This window comes from Mesoplodon mirus (genome assembly GCF_964341445.2).
Source record: "Mesoplodon mirus genome assembly, chromosome: 19".
NCBI lineage: Eukaryota > Metazoa > Chordata > Mammalia > Artiodactyla > Ziphiidae > Mesoplodon > Mesoplodon mirus.
In genome coordinates, this window is record NC_138995.1 from 9,886,663 (window position 1) to 9,903,696 (window position 17,034).

Sequence of the window (17,034 nt, forward strand, 5' to 3'; positions counted from 1 at the left end):
GTTCCTTAAAGGAGCAGTTCAGATGGAGCTATGACCAAGAAGAGAATCCCAGGGGCAGACGAAATTCATGTCTTAATGGAAATTAAATACCCCTTCTCCAGGACTCACTCAGTGACATCCCATTTCTGGTGTTAAATCACATTGCCGAGCCGAAGTCATCAACAAAGATCATGGCCAGAGACGCTGGCGTGGATAAGGCAGTGAGACTCCGAAACGAATCATCCGCTGCCTGTTTCCAAGTCCCCAGACCACGGGAAGAACTCAGACTTCCGAGCTTAATCCTCTGAGGCAGTGAAACTTAGCGGGAAATTTGAAAATTTATGGGAGCCTTTTTCTGGTTGTCATAACAACTGCCGGCGGGGGCCGGGGACAGGAGATGTCCTGCCACGCACTCGGAGCCTTGCTCAAGGAAGATGGCCCCACTGGACATTCAGGCAGATGAAAGCCTGTGTGTAATTATTGGAGCCTAGAGCCGAGCTGTGCTTAACACAGATGCACAGTTGTAACAGCCGCTGAATTTCCAGGAGCAGCATGCCACAACCATGTAAATGAGGAATGAGCACGCTTTGGGATTTTATGGGATTGGGTGGCGGGGAGGTGAGCCTTGACCCGAGGCTGGTAGCGTTTGAGGCTGCAATGGCGCACACCTGTTAACAATCCACATGTGCGAGGACCCCAGTGGAGGGCTGGGCTCTCTGATAACTTACCTTCCCCGAAGTCCCGCCCAAGCACTGACATGTTGGAACACATGCTCTTTTGCTTCACATTCATTTTTTTCCCTATATTACAGGTAAGCTAGCACACTGAATTACAACATATGTATGCAGGGAAGTTATATTATTCATATTTCTTGATTTTATTTCAAAACAGTAATAAGGTGTTACAGAAGAGTTGTCACCAAAAAAAAAAAAAAAAGACTGTTGAGTTGAGGATGCAATGATCTAAGGTATGGCCCAGAAGTTCTACCTGCTCTGAGCAGAAAAGAGCATCCAGGATTTAGACAACGTCTAACAGGTACGGGACGCATGCAGCATCCTTCACTCACTCTCCGTTCCGCTTTCATCGGCTTTCTTGGCATCCTTTGTTTAGCCCAATCCAGCTCAGGTGTCGCTTCTTCCAGGAAGCTCTCCCTAACTAACTCTTCCACTGCTTGCTGTCACAGTGATTTCTAGGGTGGCAGTGAGGGATAGACTGAAAGAAGCCACGCAGGGTAGATGGAAATTAAGTATCCACTTTCCGGGACCTGGTCCATGCTATTCCTGTTGTTCAAGGACCTGCCACCCTGCAACGTTAGCAGCAAAGCAAGTCAGGCCACCTTTGTACCTTGTGTCTCTGTCCTTACCACACAGACTGCAAGTCATTTGTTCATGTGCTTCCAACCCTAGACTGTGAGTTCTCGGAAGGTGAGCTCCTTGACTTTTGCCTATGACACACAGTAGGGCCTAAATACGGCATTAGAGAACTGAAGTTGGATCGTGGGTTTGAAATTCCAAACTAAGAGCCAAGTTTCCTTTATTACAAAAAGCTTTGTTTTGAGCTTTGCTCAAAAGGCAAATTGTACCATTCTGTTCAGAGGCTTTACATTCTTCACGAACATTTGCATGCAGCACTTTCTAATGTTTAGAATGATTTCCCTGCTTTGGCTTTTAAGGACAATGCAGAGGTATCTCATGCCCTGGGGAACACTGGGTAGACTCAACCCCTAAGAGAAGGTATTCATTCCTAGTCCCCAACCCAGAAACAAGGCAACAACAACAAAATCCACCCTGATGAGAAATTAGATGGAACCAGGTTGAAAGCAGGTTTCGAGATGGAGAAACAGCTACTAAATAGTAGGCCCGCCCTCTGCAAACAGCCCTCCCCCATAAGTGGACCCCTGAGTTCCTGACCTGCTGATCTCCTGAGCAGCACGCTCATTTTTAAGGCCTGATTAGCTTGTATTGACAGTCCTCCAGGGAGGAGAGAGGGTGGGCGAGCTTTTTGATTCCTCTGAGCCAGGGCCCGCTTCCTGAAAAATGACCGCGTTCACCTCTCACAGCTCAAAAGGCAGCAAAACAAGTCTACAAAAGCTGCCTACCCTGTTTTCAAGTTGAAAAATTGACAAAGCTAAACAATACTAAACAATAACGTCTTAATAGAGTTACCCTCCTACCAGGACACTGGAATGTTAACATTTGCTCTCTGGACGTTGACATCTGCTGTCTGAGAGGACCTCTCTATCATGCATTTCTCTATATACTGCTCCTTTATTTTTTTTTTTAAACTGAGGATTTTTAAATAACCCAACTAAAATAATTAGGCTGGATTCTATGTAGACAAAAGCTAGTATGTTCAAAGAATAGGACTGAATTTGCATCAGAGGCTGTGTGTGTGTGTGTGTGTGTGTGTGTGTCAACTTGGCACTCAACACAGCTGCAGCCATTTACAGCCCTTCAGCCAGCACTCTACTCTTTTCATTCCATTTTAATTGTTATCTGAAAAATTTTTTCACAGCAAGGAAGTTCTCATTTTCATATGATGGATTTCAATTCACTTGCTCCCGTTCCAGATAAGTAACTAAAATACAGGGAAGACTCGGGGAGGCTGATAAATATTTTGCCTTGGGGCAGTCTGGTATAATATTTTCTGCAAACATCGGACTTCATTTTTCCCCTAACAGGGGGTCCTGACTCCAACGAAGAGATTCCGCCAAGGTTTATGGAGGTAATTAGATATCAACCCTTCCGTTTTACGACATGGTTTAGGGCTCTGGGTCCTTGAGCAGCAAGTGAGTGCTTTCCCAGGACTGCCCGCCCAGTATTCACACTGGCTCTGGGGTGCAACACAAGTGTAATAAACAAACCAGCTTGGGAGAATTAACATTTTGTAAAAACACCCTTTAATACGGGCAAGAGGTCATTGGGAAGTAGAAAACCAGCGCCCGTCGCCAGACAGGAGTGGGCCTGATAACACACGCTTCAGGAAGACCTGGTCTGGAAACTACAATGGATCGAATTCAAGAGACCAGGGCCCTGCCTTCTGATCCATCTTTTAAATGAAATCAAGATTCAGATCTCCAAGGTAAGTGCGAATTACACTGCAGTTAAGGAGAGAACAAAGACGTCCCATGAAATACTATGTGAGATCCAGATGTACAAAGGGAAGAAAGCAGCTGACAATTCCACAGACTCTCCCGTTAAATACCAGCTCATTTAAACGTATCTGTATCCCGTGCTGCCCTCCACATCTGGCGAACGACTGGGGCTGGCAGATTTCTTTCCGGAGCTCTCGCCCCACCGCCCCCGCAGTAGCCTCCCTCACGCCTGAACAAGGCCACTCCACTTTCACGAACCTGGTGTGATTTGCAAAGATAAGGAGGTCCCGATTTTGTTACCACCTAATTACGAGATGTTTCATGTCTTTTAACGCAGGGGAGGATTATGACGGGCATTTTCCTTTCATTTCGGCCGTCATAAATTTCAAATGGTAAAAGTAAATCTATCTGCAGTGTGTCATTTCCACCATAAGCCCCTGTGTTTGGGAGTGATAAACGGTTCAGACTCACCCTTGGCTGGTCTCTCTCTTCCAAGTCCCAGGGGTTACATTTTATGGAAGCATGATTTAAAAAAATAAGCTTCATTCTGGGTCACTAAAACATTTCAGGACTTAAGACGAAGAAGAGGGAGAAAAAAAAAACAGGCCCTTTTGCACATTATTTTTCTCCAGCTACTTTGGTAGGAGTGAAAGCTCCCAACCACACCAGGAAAATCTCCCTAGCATGTATTAAATCTAGCCTCACCCGGCCAAGTCCTTTCTCTTCTCAGGGTACTTCTCTTTAGACAAAGTTGTTTTATCCAACTCTAGAAACAAACATGCTGAAAATATGAGGAAATGTTCAACTGGCTTCTTAGTCGATTGAATAGTCTCCTAATGGTAACAGAAAAGAAGTGCCATCTGATGTTTTAATTGAAATTTTAACCAAAAGAGTCATGGCCAGATTTCTAATATGTTCTAACTACAGCACTTCCCTTTCTACAATTACACAGCTAATGTCTGCATTGAATTCCCTGATTTCTCATTATAAAACAACTGGATTTCATCTTGCAGCTTTTAATTGCATTGTTTCTCCTGCTAGAATAACTGCACATTCTTCTTCGTGAGATGGTGAAGTTGGTGACTGACAAATCAATAAAGGTCAGGAATCCAGATTTAATCAATCATTATTCCATCTCAAAGCAAAATCAATGAGGGACCTGAAGTATAGTTATAAAAACAATCTACCTTGCTGTCGACACTACCCCCAAATAATCGCCCACCATCACGCGCATACACACAAAAAAAGACCTCGATACATTCAGTAAGCCAGGTTGAGCACACACTTTCTGGAGCAAGACTAATGAAAATTATTTTCAAAAAGAGAGGCTGGGGGGACCATCAGGAAGGTGGTCACGTGAACAGAACATCCAATTCTAACCCACCTATGGGACTCCGAGGAAACCACGACGACCCGGGCAGGGGCTGAGCGGCACAAGACGTCCTGGAGGAGCTGGACGAGGTAGAAGTGGCCCAGGTGGTTCACCTGGAAGGTGGTCTCCAGGCCATCTTTCGTGAGGCTCCAGGGGAGAGCGAACACGGCTGCATTGCACACAAGCACGTGAAGTGACCTGAGAAAGAAAACATCTGACGTTATGCAGAGACGCGCTAAAACCAAGGATGATCCATGCTCCCCCCGGAATAACCAATTCTTCACTATCTTCAGGACTACAGACAGCTGGAAATGGGATGCCCTAGAAGGTCGCATCTGAGACCATTCTGCTCAGGAAGAGCTTGGACTCTAAGTGAGCAATTGTGCTGGGTTGCTGGGGACGAGGGGGTTCCTGGGATGCGGGACTTTCAGTGCCAAAACTGGGACCATACTGGGCAAACTGGGATGAGTTGGTCACAGAGGTTGGAACACAGGTTCTACCGCCTAGTTGAATCTGTGCTTCCTTAGCTCATTCAGTTCTCAGCTTCGTCATCTATAAAATCGAAACAGCCCTCAAAGTAAGACATAAGGAATAAAGGAGAAAGTGTGCTGTGAAAAAGCCAACACCAGAACCAGCACTTACTAGGTATTAAGTAAAACATATCAAGGTGGAAATGCTCTGTCTAAAGAGACAGACACAGACTGTTTGGATATATTCCTTTTAGAAGTCAAGTTAAATCTACATTTTAGAAGTCAGCTTGGGGATAGGTAAGTGGAGGTCTGTTATACTTCCTCTGTTTGCACATATTTAATTTCATAATAAAAAATTAAAAAATAAAAGCCTTTCATGTGAATCAAAATCCTAAATCCTAATCAAGAAATTGTATTTGTAAGAAATTATCCTAAGGTACTAATGAGAATTGTATAAAGAAATATATTCAAGGCTATCCACAGTGTTTGTAATTGCAACATAACAGCAACACATTAGAAGTAAATTAAATGTACAATTGGGGAATCATTAAATGAATTGGAATATACGCATATGATAGAATACTGTGCAGCCATTAAAATAACAAATCTATTGACCCTGTAAAACATTCATGTTTAAAGACAATATATAATATTGTATGATCACACACACACACACACACACACACAATGCTAATGAAAGACAGACAAAAATGTTAACAGTCATTGTCTCTAGGGGTGGATGGAACCCAAAGTGTCTTAAATTGTTTTCTTTCTGAGTTTATTCATATTTATTTTTTCCATAATTAATATGTGCTGTCTTTATAATAAGAAAAAAATGCCATAAATAAATGCTTTGTAAGAAGAAAAAAAAAGCGGTTCGGGAATTTAGCTAACACATGAAACAAGAGAAAAAGAGACAGGGTACAGTTTTACAGGACCACTGCTTTAAGAGATAAAAGATCAGCATTTTGTCCCAGATTCAAGCAAATCACCAAATCCTCTGAGTTTCTGATTCTTGCTTGTAAAATAAGGGGCTGGAAACTGATGGTGTTCAGATTCCACACCAATGGCATGGAATATGTGATATAGGAAACGAAATATTTCCTATCTTTCATTTTAAAAAACTTAGTGTTCTTTTCATAGAGACTTCTCATAGACCTATTACTATTGCAACAATCTGATTTTGTTCCATCCTCATGGAAAACTGTAGGTGAAGAATCTTGAGTTTTTAGAAAACAAATACTGGTGTGCAATAAAGAAAAGCCTATCTAAAAACTAAAATAATCTGTTATCTAAATAAAGTTTTAAAAAAGGCAAAAATTTGCAATCCTATAAAGAACCCATATTTTCACTATGTAAACAGTGTTTACAAATCAACAAGAAAAACATATTCTGAGTCTAACAGAAATACTGACAATGATATTTTTAAAATTCATAAAACTTGATTATAAAATAACCAGCGCAAGAGGTAACGTGTTCAACTCCACCAGTAGCAAAAGTTAAAATGAGACATTTTCTGCCTATTAAATTAGATTTATTTATATTATCATATTTTTACTACCTTGTGTAAAGCTGGTAAGACTATATATTTCTACCCCATGGATATTAAGTTGAAAACATTTATCATGAGAATTAGAAATATCCACATTATTTCACCTAGTAATCCTATTTCCAAGTAGTAGGTTACACAGGGGGCGGGGCAAAGGACAGCAGCTCATACCTCTAGGGAGGAATAGTTTATCACTGATAATGTTTAGAACTGCCACTGCATGATGATAATAATAAAAAGCAGAGCAACGTTTAGTAATTTTACTATTGTTTTTTTTTTAATAAATTCATTTATTTTTGGCTACATTGGGTCATCGTTGCTGCACACGGGCTCTCTCCAGTTGCGGCAAGTGGGAGCCACCCCTCACTGTGATGCACAGGCCTCTCATCTGCGGGGGCTTCTCCTGCCGCGGGGCATGGGCTCTAGGTGCGCGGGCCTCAGTAGTTGTGGCACGCGGGCTCAGTAGTTGTGGCTCACAGCCTCTAGAGCACAGGCTCAGCAGCTGTGGTGCACGGGCCCAGCTGCTCCGCGGCATGTGGGATCCTCCCGGAGCAGGGCTCGAACCCGTGCCTCCTGCATTGGCAGGCGGATTTTCAACCACTGTGCCAGCAGGGAAGTCCTTATTATTGGTTTTGAATTTTCTACAAACAATGCTCCCCCATTTTGCCCGTGCATGGGGCAGACCATCCCTACAGCCACCTGCTACCCCCTTGATATGCCACTGCTTCTGTAGGGGATTAGATGGTGAACCCAAAAAATAGGTCCACTAGGAACCTGTGAATGGGACCTTATTTGTTAAAAGCGCCTTTACAAATGTAATTAAGTTCAGGACCTTGAGGTGAGATCACGCTGGCTTAAGGTAGAACTAAATCCAATTGACAAGTGTCCTTACGAAAGAAGAGGAGGGCAGAAGACACGCAGAGAAGGCCCTGTGAAGGCAGAGGCAGAGACTGGAGACATGCATCTACAAACCAAGGGCCGTCAAAGAGTGCCCACCTGCACCAGAAGCTAGTGAAGGGCACAGAACGGACCCCTCCTCAGAAGGCACCAACCCTGCAGACGCCTTGAATTCAGACTTTTGGCCTCCAGAACTGTGATAGCCTGAATTTCTGTTGTTGTAAGTCACCAAATAGGTGGTAATTTGTTACAGCAGCCCTAGCAAACTGATACAGTTTCCAAGATTCATTCCCATAGAAATCCTCAAAATTTACATAAAAGCTTATGCATAAGAATGAGTAATAATTATATATAAATGAGGTAGAATTATAAAATTGTATATGAACTAGAAGCAACTTAAAATCCAACAGAAGATAAGATAAATCAGCAAGGACTAAGTCAGAAGTTCCCCAATTTCTCAGATCAATTGAAAACGGAGGAAATTAAATGTTATGTGCGCGATTCATATCCCTTCCCAGCCCCCCCCCCAACAAAAAAAAGATTTTTATACGTACAGTCAGCAAGACAGGAAATACAGAAAAATGTTAGCTCTGGATGTGCAGGATATCATTAGGTTGCTTAGATCTTTTTAGATCTTTTTTACTGTTTTTGTTATTTTCCAAATTTTCTATATAAGCATGGATTTCTTAAAAAATTACTGAGATGTAATTCACAAACCATACAATTTACGCTTTTGAAAGTGTGCACTTCACTGGTTTTTAATATGTTCACGATTATACAAGCATCATCACATTTTAATTTTACAACATTTTCATATCCCCCAAAACAAGCCCTGTATCCATTAATAGTCACTAACCACTCCCATCCCCCAGACACCATTAATCTCCTTTCTATTTTATAGATTTGCCTGTTCTGGATATTTCATATAAATGGAATCACACAATATGTGGTCTTCTCGTGACCAACTTTTCTCACTACACTTAACGTTTCCAAGGTTCATCCATGTTGTAGCAGGTCTCAGTACTTTGTTGCTTTCCATGGCCAAAAACTATTCCACTGTATGGATAGATCACATTTCATTTAACCATTTGCCAGTTGATGGACATTTCGTTTTTTTCCCACTTTTCGGCTATTAGAAATATTGCTGCTATGAATAGTCATTTACAAGTTATTATGGAGACATATGTTTTTACTTCTCTTGAGTATACATGGAGAAGTGGAATTGCTGCGTCATATGGTTAATTTTATGCTTAACTTTTCGAGGAACTGCCAAACTGTTTTCCAAAGTGTGACTGTACCATTTTACATTTCTACCAGCAATGTATTATGATCCCAGTTTCTCCACATTCTTGCCAATATTTGTCATTAAATCTGTCTTGGGTTTTTTGTTTGCTTGTTTGTTTAATTTTAGCCACCTTAGTGAGTATGAAGTGGTGTCTCACTGTGATTTTTATTTGCATTTCCCTAATGACTAATGATGTTGAGCATTAGTATTTATTGGCAATTTATGTATTTATTGGCAATTTGTATCTTTTCTTTGGAGAAACATCTACTGTCTATTCAGATGCTGAGCCAATTTTTAAGTGAGGTAATTATCTTTTTATTGTTGAATTATAAAAGTTCTTTATATATTTTGGATACAAGTCAGTTGTCGGATATACAATTTGCACAATCTCCCTCATTCTATAGATTGTCTTTTCACTTTCCTGATGGTATCATTTGCAACACAAAAGTTTTAAATTGTGATGAACTACAATTCATATATATATATATATTTTTTCCTTTGTCACTTGTGCTTTTGGGGTTGTATCTAAGAAAGCACTGCCCAACTCAATGCCGCAAAGATATATTCCTATCTTTCTTCTAAGTGGTTTATAGTTTTAGCTCTTACATTTAGGTCTAGGATCTATCTTGAGCTAATTTCTATGTATGGCAAACACAAGAAATCTAACTTCATTCTTTGGCATGTGGACATCCAATTGTTCTAGCATCATTTGTTGAAAAGACTGTTCTTTCCCCCATTGAACTGTCTTGGCATTCTTGCTGAAAATCAACTGACCATGTGTAAGAGTTTATTTTTGGACTGTCAATTCTATTATATTATCTATATGACTATGCTTATGCTATGACCACACAGCCTTCATTACTGAAGCCTTATAGTCCATTTTGAAATTGGGAAATGGGAGTCCTCAACTTTGTTCTCTTGCATCTATTGACATGATCCTTTCTTCCACTGATATGGTATATTACACTGATTAACATTCAAATGTTAAGCCAACCTTGAATTCTTTATATAAATTTCACTTAGCCATGGTATAAATTTCAATCCTTTTTATTTGGTTTGCTAGAATAGTGTAGAAGATATTTGCATCTATATTCATAAGTGATACTGGTCTGAAGACTTCTTTTCTTGTGACGCCTTTATCTGGTTTTGGAATCATGGTAATACTGGCCTCACAGAGTGAGTGGAGAAGTATTCCCTCTTCTATTTTTTGGAAGAGTTTGCAAAGGATTGATATTAATTCTTCTTTAAATGCTTGGTAGAAAGCATGAATTAATCTTTTAACTAGAAAAAAAGAAACCACTGTTTCTTCTAAAAAAGTATTCATGCAAATCTCATTATCACTGGGCAATGGAAGTCTCACAGAGAAACTGTCTCATTCTTTCTGTTGTCTGATCTATTTCCAAATCATCACCTATCTAAAACCTAAAATGTTTTTTAGGTCAGCTGAATATATGACTTACATATGGGCACCTTCCAGGTTGCATCTCAAATATTTGGTCCACCTTTTCAGAGTTGCTGATACTTTTTTTTTTCTTTTTTTTTGAGTGTTAAGTATGGGTTAAGCACTTATTAAGAGCTTTGTGTACTTAAGAACTCTAGGTGACATGTTTATTATCTCCATTTTACGGTCAGGAGAAAAAGCAATTAGAAGCAAACGTCCTCTGGTCAGAGTAAGTATCAGAAACAGGTAAAATAGGGACTTCCTTCGTGGTCCAGTGGTAAGGAATCCGCCTTCCCATGCAGAGGACGCAGGTTTGATCCGTGGCTGGGGAACTAAGATCCCACATGCCGCAGAGCAACTAAGCCCTCACGTCTCAACTACAGACCCCGTGTGCCACCAACTACAGAGCCCACGCGCCACAACTAGAGAGAGAACACCTGCACACCACAACTAAAGAGAAGCCCATGGGCCACAATGAAGAACCCACACATGCCACAACAAAAAAGATCCCGCATGCCACGGGGAAGATCCTGCATGCCACAATGAAGGCCCGATGCAGCCAAAAATATAATAAATAAATAAATAAATATTTAAAAAAAAAGAAACAGTGAAACTCCTTATCCAAAAAACAAAAACAAAAAAACAGGTGAAATAAAGAAGTGAATAAATGAATAAGAACAAAATATAACAAAATAAAATAAAAAGGTCCTCTGACTTCAAGGACACTACACAGTACCTTCTTTGTTAGATACGCTCCCTAGAATATGGCTAGAGTCAAGTGCTGAGAGAAACTCTAGCTCAGCCATGTTATGATACTTACGTGTAAACTGAGAACAGCTGCATGCACCCTACCCAAAGTTGTGATGGGCAAAGCCCCAGTATCTTGCTAGGTACCTGCCAGGCCTCAATGGTTATTACTCCCTTTGTCTCTAGACCCTTCCTTTTTATCCACAAGAGAAAATAAAATTCTTCAAAGTTGGTTTTTTTCAGTGTTTCCCCATTTTTGAGACAGGCTGGGCATTTGGAATGTTGGCTCCATCTCTCTCAATAACAACTACCTTTATCCTACCTGCACATTGTCTCAAGGAACTGCAAACAGCATCAAACAAAGAAACTTGCTATACCTAAGACCTCAGCCTGGAGGCATGAACCCAAAGAGAACCTGGGAAACCCTTTCCTCTTTCACCAAATTTTAATACGCTTCATTAATGTTAATTGCACAGCACCAGAGGCAAAATACGTACCACGTACCTAAAGCTTGTCCCCTCTATTAATTAAAAACAGGCTTATGGAATATGAAAGTATAAAGTGCTAAACTTTTTTTTAATTGTAAAGACACTTAATTGGCTTGTACAAAAGGAAAAGAATTCCTTTTACCTCACTTTAATGAGGTTTTTATTATTCAAATGGCATATTTTGTTCAGTTTTGACTAAAAGCCACTGCAATTCAAAAGGCTCTGAGATGATGAATATTTACAGAATATCAAAAGGAAAGTTCAAACTATAAAGACAGAATGGAAACAAAAATAGTATCATTCCCATTCCAAAGTTGGTGCTATTAGTCAGCATTTTCAGGGACTGATTTTTTTCTTCTTCTTCTTCGATGGACTCTGGTCTGTAAGGGGTAAGTGGGGACCCAACAGGTTGACTTCTGTGTGTATAGCACTGGAGATTCCAGTAGAGGGGGGCGTGCTTGTTCTCTGTGGTTCTGATACACCCATGGAGAAAGCCTCTATGCTTCTCTGTTGAGTGGACCCTGGGCATCCTCTGAGCCTGCTGGGGATGACATTTGGAAAGGAGCGATCCCATCCTCCAGAGCTAACACATTCCCTGGACCAGAGGACAAAAGTTCAGTGGTAAGGAGGGTGGAGTTCCAAAGATTCACCAATGGGTCTGGCTGCTTGTCATCAATGGGAGTGACAAGGGACCAAGGTTTCTTTTTTTTTTTTTTTGCCTCACCATGTGGCTTGCAGGATCTTCATTCCCCGACCAGGTATTGAACCCGGGCCACGGCAGTGAAAGTTCAGAGTCCTAACTACTGGACCACCAGGGAATTCCCTAAACCAAGCTTTCTAGACACTGGAGCCATAAATGATACTTCCTACTGGAAACAGCAATGAATGCTGATAATAAATAGAAAGGGGGCTGAGCCCAAAGGCTGTCACTAACCGGCTTTAGACAGTTGATCTCCAAGCTTTCTTCTCGCCCCCCTCCTTTTTATTTTAGGTGTAAGTGACACAACACATTATTAAGTTGCAGGTGAGCATCCTTCAAGCGTGCCATCCACTGACTACCCCTCTCTTTCTGCCCTCTTCAACCTCTCCATCCCCACTGCTGCCTATCGGGCTAATCAGATTGTTCAGACCAACAATTAAGAGAAAATCAGGAAAGAAAGTGGATAAAAGAAAGTGGAAGAAAGGAAGGCAGACAGGAGAGAGAGGGCTGGAAAGACAAAGACATGCCTGCTTGACACCGGGGCTCTTTCCAGTTGCACTGAGCCTTTCTCTTCCCATTTACAGACCATAGTTTTGCAGCATTTGTCCCCATTCGTAATCTCCTTCCTGGCCCCAAACTCTCTTCTTATCACCAAGCTGACTGAGTTCTGCCCCGTCACCATCCAGAATCTCTCAAAGCTGCCTGGGGAGCAGTGGCTTCTCCATCTCTGCACCCAAGGACCTCCCCTCTGCTGACACTGGACTTTTCTGTGGCCATGGACCCAGCTCCTCCCTGGCTCCTGGTCCTCTTCCCTATCTCAGCTCCCGAGATACAATCCATTCTTGGACCTCCTCCTAAGGCCACCACTGCCTCAGCTTCCATGTGCCCCACACCTCTTCTTCTTCTGCCCAGAGTTCCATGTCCAACCACCTCTGATTCCGTCTAAAATCTCTTCCCTGTAGCAATGTCATCCAGCCAGGGACTCCAAACAACACCTCTATGAAGGTGCACTTCACACCCACAGCACCAGCCCCTACGTCCCTCCCAAGTTCCAGAATCTCATCCCTACCCACCCCAAATCTCAACTCTTCATCTTCTCTCCTCACGTTTTCCCCCTTTCCTGACGTCCTTATCTCTGCAGTGGGTGATACTCTCTAGCCAGTCACCTGATAATGAACACTTAGGAAACATCTGCTATCCTGTCTTCTCCTATAGTCAATGCCAGTATGCTGGTCAACGCCAGTAACTCTAGACCCTTCAGGGACTATTAATATATCGTCCAGTCCCCTATATTTCCAATGAGGCAAGCGGTGTGGTGTTCTGTCTGGATCTCATTTAGGGGCCCCACTATATTCATTCCCTACTGCCAAGAGCACTGACTTCTCCAGAAAATCATCCCTGAGTGATGGGGGCCATCATACCTGCAAAGTCATGCCCCACACCCAGATGCTCTCCTAACAAGGAGGACCGACTCTGGGATAATTCCTTCTCTAGAGCTGCCTACACGGGTCAGGCTGAAGCTCGTCTCCAATTGAATATAACCTGTTTCCCTCATTCTTCTTCTGAGAGCACTCCCCCAGTAAATTATCTGAGCAAACATCCCTGTCCCAGACCTGATCTCCAGGGAACTCAAGCTAAGACCACCACTGTTACTCCATGCTTTTGGTTCTGTTGCCTGTAGCTCTGGACACTGCAATAGCCCACACCTGGCCTTGCTACCTTTGTCTTCTCTCTTACTTCACCCATCATGAACGCTGGGACCAAATTAAACACATTCTAAGAGTCTAACAGAAAAACTGATGAAGACATTTCAAAAATTTATAAAACTAGATTACCAGTAACCAGTTCAAGATGTAAAGTGTTAAATTCCACTAGTAGCAAAAATCAAAATGAGGTATTTTCTACCTTTCAAATTAGCAGATTTTTTAATACTATTATATTTTCATTACGTTGTATAAAGCTGGTGGGAACATACATTCCTGCAACCGGATACGCATTCTGTTCAGCCAGTACATTTGTGGTAATTTATTACAATAGCAGTAGAAAACAGAGTGAGGGAATAAATGTTTGCTGTTTGAAGTCACTAAGTTTTGGGGGTAATTTAACAGCAACAGATAACTAATACATGCATCATGCTACATGAGAGAAGCCAAACTCAAAAAGCTCCACACAGGATACTTCCATTTATATAACGTTCTGGAAAAGGCAAAACTCTAGGGACACACACACACACACACAAAAATCAATGGTTGCCAGGGCTGGGTGTAAGGGGTGAGAATTACTTCAAAGGGGCACAGGGGAAATTGAGGGGGTAATGGAACTCTTCTATATGTTGACTGTGGTGAGTCCATGACTGTGTGTGTATTACAACTCACAGAACTGTACAATTAAAAGTGTGAGTCTTACTGTATGTAAAATACACAGTAATAAAAAAACAAAAGGAGAAAAACAAGAGTGTGCTGTGTGCTTCCAATGGCTCTGATCTCATCCCTGGCATGAGTCATGTGTGTATGTGTATATAACTGCATCACGCGGGTCTCAGTCATATGCGTGTCTCTGGGGCACCTTGCAGAGTACCGAGCATCGGACAGGTGATTAGTACAAAACTGGGGAATCTAACTGAAAGCCCAGTACACTTGATTCCCAAGCTCCCTGGCATCCAGGTCCCTACCAAAGCACCAAGCTCCCAGGGATACCAACCCACCAAAGGCCAGGATCCCACCAGCATCCTTCACAAACACTCACTGCCAATCCCAGGGGTGCTGACTATTGGGAAGGCTCACCAGGAACTGGCAACAACCCAACTCCAGGGCATCTCATCTCAAGTGTTGACTGTAAATGGAACATCAGCTCCTGAGGGGCGGCATCTCCCAGGAAGCCTGGTCTTCAATGCTGTCTAGGGTGTGGCCATTCCTACATTACAGAACATTTTCTACCACAGGCCCCAATCTGTATGGATAATTGTTATCTCTGCCAGTAGATGACAATCAACAACCAAGAGGTCTTTGTTGCCAAGGTCTTGCATGCGTTAAGATGGAAACCTTAGGTACACACCTGGATGCATACATCTGAATCAGTGCTATTTTCCCAATGACATCTGGTCTATAAACCATCACATAGCCAGATTTTACAGTATATTATTACTTCAAAGATGGTAGCAGAAAGCGGGACAAAGTGGACCTGTTGTAGCTGATCCATAAAGAGTTACTTATGCTTTGGAGACAAGACCAGCCCATTGTGACTCAAGAAACCTAAGAATCAGATATGTAATTTCAAACCTGAGAAATAGAAGGCCATTTCAAAAGAGCCTGTGAAGAGCAGTAGCCACAATCACGGGGCTGAAGATTTGTAAACTGAATCGTAACGTGCCCCCCCCCCAAAAATGAGGCGGACTCTTACAGGTTAAATAAACATCCAGCAGAACGTTAACACAATTGTGCCTTTGGGGGACTCTACTTCAGACACAGCAGAAGAATGAGCTAGGTGGAATGTTATGTAAAGGGAAATACTTTTCAATTCCTCCTTGAAACAGAATGGCACACCATCTGGGGCATTTCTCAAGTGAGTTGCAAGAATTCATACTATTTGGAAACACTGTGAAATTCAAGAGAAAGGGCCTGAGGACCCAAAGTCCCCAAAGCAACTGTTTTTTAGTCTGATCTGGTGTTCAGCTGTCCTTTTCTCCCAGAACAGAAAGAGGGAAAAAAAGTACTATAGAATTCCAAGGCGGATCCCTGCTTCAATAACGAGTGCTGGTTTATCTCAAACTCCTCGATGGCAGCATAAAAGTGACCAGAGTAATTCTCTTCTACAGCTACGCCGAGCCCAGGGAAGGTCCTTCACACACCACCAAGTAATCCACCAAGACCTCAAGTGCCCAAAATGTGGTGTTCATGCCCCTAGTAAAACTCAGGATGATTTTAGGTGGTATAGGGGCAAACTTTTAAAAAATGCTTATATGCTGAGATATACAGAAAAAATATATAATCAGCTTCTCAAACTCACAATGATAATAACGATAAAAGGAAATTATAATACCCACCTTGTTTGATAGTTGTGAGAATCAGAGAAAAATGTAAATTGCCCAGCGCCAGCCATGAGAAAGAGGGTACCTGAAACAGGCTATTTTCTTTTCTCATCTACCTGTTTCCTGGACCTTGGGCTACACTTTGGGGACATGACATCCACCAACAATGCAGAGATACGAAATATGTATATAATTGTCTCCCACATTTATAAAATACATATATAACGTTTCCCATGTCCTTACTCAATATCTCTGGCAGATGAGATCCGAACAAATACGCAAGGAAGTAAAGCAAATAAAATGAGAGAAATATGAACACATGGAATCAACAACAGCTCAGGTGGGCAGTGACCATCCAGCTGCTGTGCTGCTAAATTTTAAAGGACCCATATATTTCAAGAATGTAAGAGACACTATCAAATATTAAAATAATAATTAACCCAGAATGGATTCTGCTGTCAACATAACCTAGCCACACTACAGCCACACTTTTTTCTTTTTTAAGTTGGAAAAGAGAAAATAATCCAAACCAATCAGCAGGAATAGAGCTGAGAGCTGGCTGTATCCCAGGAGACCACCAGGAATTTTTCATTTCATGCACCATTTACAACTTCTTAGAGTGAATGCCAGAACATCAGTACATACACTTTACAGAAAATGGCAACACGCTTGTTTTTATTTCCTTACATTTTTGCCTCATGTCCATTACCTTGATTCTATTTTCCCATCCTAACACATGCAGCCCCTTGCAGCAAGATCTCACCCTCACTGACTCTAAGTGGGGGGAAATGTAAAACAGGAATATACCCACAGTTTCTTCCAAGTGGGGTTTCTAGGAAAAATGCATCAATTTGATAATTGTGCCACCAAAGGCACTTAATCCAACTGACACAATGCCTCAAATGCAGGTCTGACTCTTTGTTGTTCCACCTCCTGTTGTTTCCATTTCCCTCTTGAACTTTCCACTTAGTACTTTATTGTCCTG

General features: G+C 41.8%; 1 protein-coding gene across 2 annotated transcripts in view; it reads right to left on the reverse strand.

Moving 5' to 3' along the window:
* WWOX (WW domain containing oxidoreductase) overlaps positions 1-17,034 on the reverse strand; it is a 984,723-nt gene that overhangs the window by 694,793 nt on the left and 272,896 nt on the right. For both annotated transcript variants that reach the window (XM_082607915.1, XM_082607914.1), the window contains exon 7: positions 4,458-4,643. In XM_082607915.1, coding sequence (XP_082464041.1) covers positions 4,458-4,643 — 186 coding nt within the window. The remainder of the gene's footprint in view (positions 1-4,457; positions 4,644-17,034) is intronic.